Raw genomic sequence first — 3,707 nt, forward strand, 5'->3', positions numbered from 1 at the left:
CCCCTCTCAGCAAGCCCCTCTCAGCAAGCCCCTCTCAGTACACCCCTCTCAGCAAGCCCCTCTCAGCAAGCTCCTCTCAGTACACCCCTCTCACTAAGCCCCTCTCAGCAAGCCCCTCTCAGTACACCCCTCTCACTAAGCCCCTCTCAGCAAGTCTTATCACTACACCCCTCTCAGCAAGCCCCCCTCAACAAGCCCCTCTCAGCAAGCCCCTCTCAGTACACCCCTCTCACTAAGCCCCTCTCACCAAGCCCCAGCATATCACCCTGCCACTAATCGCTCCCTCCTGCAGGCTGACAGCGACCACAGCGACCTGGTGGCTCGTCGCATGGGCTTCATGCCGCTGCCGCTGGGCGTCGTCACTTACCGCATCCTGTCGCAGTCGCTGCCCCTGCACAACCTCACTGCCTATGCGCTCCTCGGGCTCGCCTTCGCCGCCATCATCACCTTCAGGTACAAGGGCTGCTTGGTTCGTATGTGAGACCAGGTCATTATGAATAGAATGTTTCTGTTCCATCATCACCTTCAGGTACTCGGGCTCCTTGGTTCGTATGTGAGATCAGGTCATTATGAATAGAATGTTTCTGTTTCATCTTCACCTTCAGGTGCGCGGTGTGTTCCTGGGTCCTTTTGTGTGTTTTTTTTTTCAAACTAAACTAATTTCGAATGTACCTCAGGTTACGCAGCATTCCGGTTTCAATGTTGCAGAACCCAAGGCTACCATCATTGCTTGCGATGTTATAATTTCATTTAGAACCATTTTAAATCTGATTTTATGTTTTCTATGTATCTGGTTAACTAATAAAGGGAATGAATGTATCTCTCCATTCAAAAGAATGTATCTCGCAGGGTCCTAAATGGCATCATCATGCTGGGTAAGGCGTGTGACATCATAGAAGAAGCGGAGCGCCGGAAAGCTAAAGCGGATTCTTCCTTCGACTGTACAGCAACGTCCGTGCATGCAGACAAATCTTTTCCATCCTCCGATGATTCCAAAACCTCAAGCACTACAACATCGAATGGCAGTAGCGGTGTGAAAGTCACAGACAACCTCGTCGGCGACGCCATTTACATGTCTCCTGCAAGCTCTAAGAGCGCCTGCACCTCTGGCAGGACCGAGTGCTGCTCGTGTTGCCAGGGACGATCTACTCAGGTCGCGCAGCCTCTCCACAGAACTGAAGAAGAAGACAGTCTTGAGTACCTTGCGACACTTAGAAATTCTTCTTGTTTTTCCTTCAGTAATCCAGTGAATTCGGCGAAAGAATCTCGTGTGGTGAATACCTCAAATTTGATCCAAGATGACTCATCGTCTGGAGGGGTCTTTACAACACCTTTTGATACCCCCTCCCATCTCGTCAAAAGGGATAAGGGCAAGAGAGTGCGACTTGATTCCGGTGCCATGGTTCAAGAAATAGAACCTTACTATATTCATTTAACAGATGATTCTTCCAATGAAAACGAGGTATCCGAACTGAGGTCAAAAACGAAGACAAACCTGCGATTGGATTTGTCAGACCTACAGAAACCTCCTGACTCTACATACTCCGCATCTAGTTCATCTTCTCCTAAGCCATATGATGATTCTTCCGCCATGAGCTTCGGTCTCAATAGCCAAGACGGACTCATGGCCAACAGTATGGTTGACTTGGCTAGCGTTGGGCTCAACGAAGGGCCTCATTCGCCGCTGATTGAGAACTCACCCTGCACTTTCTCTCGTAATTCTTCTTGTCATTCTTTACAATATCAGGCCAGTGAAGAAGATATTACCCACAACCTCCATGCTGAGTCAAGTGCTGCAAAAGAAACTTGCAGTGCATCTGGGGCCGCTAAACCTGCCCGATCAAGTATCGGAGAAAACATTGCAGAATCTCGAGACTCTGCACCAAGTTCCTTCCCTGTAGGCGTAATGCCCGTAGAACATAAAGGCAGCAGCGGCGGCTCAAGATCCCCCGTTAGAAAGGCTTGTGTTCACGAAGATAGCCCTTATCCCAGTCCGAGTGATTCAATAGATGAACATAACCTAGTACACTCATTCAAAGCTGTCAGCGCTCCCGATGTCAGAATAAGGGATGGATCTGACGTGGATGAATGAACATTGTTACGTTCTAGAAGAAATATTTAAGGCTAAAATATAAAGCTATAGATCATACACCTCGCTATTGAGTTTAAACTCTATTCCTGAGAATTAGAGGTACTATCACGTGAAGCATTTAATCTTATTACTCAGAGGATATATGGACGTCTATCACAGGCTCCTTGTTTTGCACTGAATTCAACATGCGTGTTCTCGATGCTAAGTTCCAAGCAACAGGACGAAATTGGCTTCGCAACGTGAACCCACTCAATAAATGTATTCAGTCTAAAATATATTCAGTCTAAAATATATTCAGTTAAAAAGGAAAAATCCACGTACATTTAAAAATAAAAGGTTCAGTTTTCATTCTGCAGTATCTACGGAAAGAATCCTGAGAATTAGAGGTACTATCACGTGAAGCATTTAATCTTATTACTCAGAGGATATATGGACGTCTATCACAGGCTCCTTGTTTCGCACTGAATTCAACATGCGTGTTCTCGATGTTAAGTTCCAAGCAACAGGACGAAATTGGCTTCGCAACGTGAACCCACTCAATAAATGTATTCAGTCTAAAATATATTCAGTTAAAAAGGAAAAATCCACGTACATTTAAAAATAAAAGGTTCAGTTTTCATTCTGCAGTATCTACGGAAAGAACGCTACTACATGTGCTATTGATATTTCTTCACTTATCATACCTTCTTCTGCATAGTTCCTAATCGATTCTATTGCAGCACGTTAAAACAATCGGTGAACGAGAACCAAAAATGTAGAACCTGAGAAATTTTGTTTATGTGTTCTTCTCGTCCATGCAATGTGCAAACTTTATAGGGCTGTCCTTTAGGAGACGATGCTTGGTATGTTATTGCGTCAACCGCCTCTGCAGTGAAACTTGTATCTAAATAAATTAATTTGTTGTGTAATATTTATAGGCTTCGGTTAGTGAGCGAATATCAACAAAAGCCTCATCACAAAGTCTAGTTGACATGCTGCACATGGTATGTTCCGTTGATACACGCGTAGATAATTTGCTTGCAAATTTATGATTATGCAGTAACTTCTGAATGCCTAGCTGCCACCTAGCAGACTATTTACTACTAGAAGTCTCGACTTGTTCAATTTCTGGATTCTAAAGAAACCTTGACAAGATTGTATGTTGAACAACGAACCTAAATTTGGAAATCATGACAGCAATTACTGAGATTTCTACCGAAGTTTGCTCTGCGTCTTGTTTACGACTTCATTATTGGTCTGTAGTACCTGATCTATGTTCCGAACATAAGCATAGAACTGTATTCTTTTATACACAGTTACGATTTACAAATAATTTTCTAACGAGTTTTTTGAGTGAATTCCCTGTTTAGAATTTTGGTAAAGTAAAATCATTCTTCTAATTAATTTTTGAAAGATATGCCTTCATATAATGCCATTCTTTCAGATTCTCTGGTAATTTTTTCTCTGAAGGGTAAGCAGAATCAAGTTTGAAAATACAATGATGGTGATCGAAGCATCTTTCTTTACAGCCATGATCTAAACTTTGAAAACGGCAAAGAGTTGGACACAATCCATGTCAAATGCTCTCTAAATGTAGAGGTAAAGCTATTGAATGACTTGATTAGATTATTATTTT

At 43.1% G+C, this 3,707-nt stretch overlaps 1 protein-coding gene across 1 annotated transcript in view; it reads left to right on the forward strand.

Moving 5' to 3' along the window:
- Nucleotides 1-2,403, forward strand: part of LOC108674497 (protein TAPT1 homolog) — a 7,451-nt gene extending 5,048 nt beyond the window's left edge. The window contains exons 6-7 of the mRNA XM_018162454.2: nucleotides 293-453; nucleotides 850-2,403. Of these exons, the coding sequence (XP_018017943.1) occupies nucleotides 293-453; nucleotides 850-2,092 (1,404 nt within the window). The 3' untranslated portion in view covers nucleotides 2,093-2,403. The remainder of the gene's footprint in view (nucleotides 1-292; nucleotides 454-849) is intronic.
- Nucleotides 2,404-3,707: the final 1,304 nt, after the last annotated feature.

This window comes from Hyalella azteca, unplaced genomic scaffold, assembly GCF_000764305.2.
Source record: "Hyalella azteca isolate HAZT.00-mixed unplaced genomic scaffold, Hazt_2.0.2 contig2971, whole genome shotgun sequence".
Lineage (NCBI taxonomy): Eukaryota > Metazoa > Arthropoda > Malacostraca > Amphipoda > Hyalellidae > Hyalella > Hyalella azteca.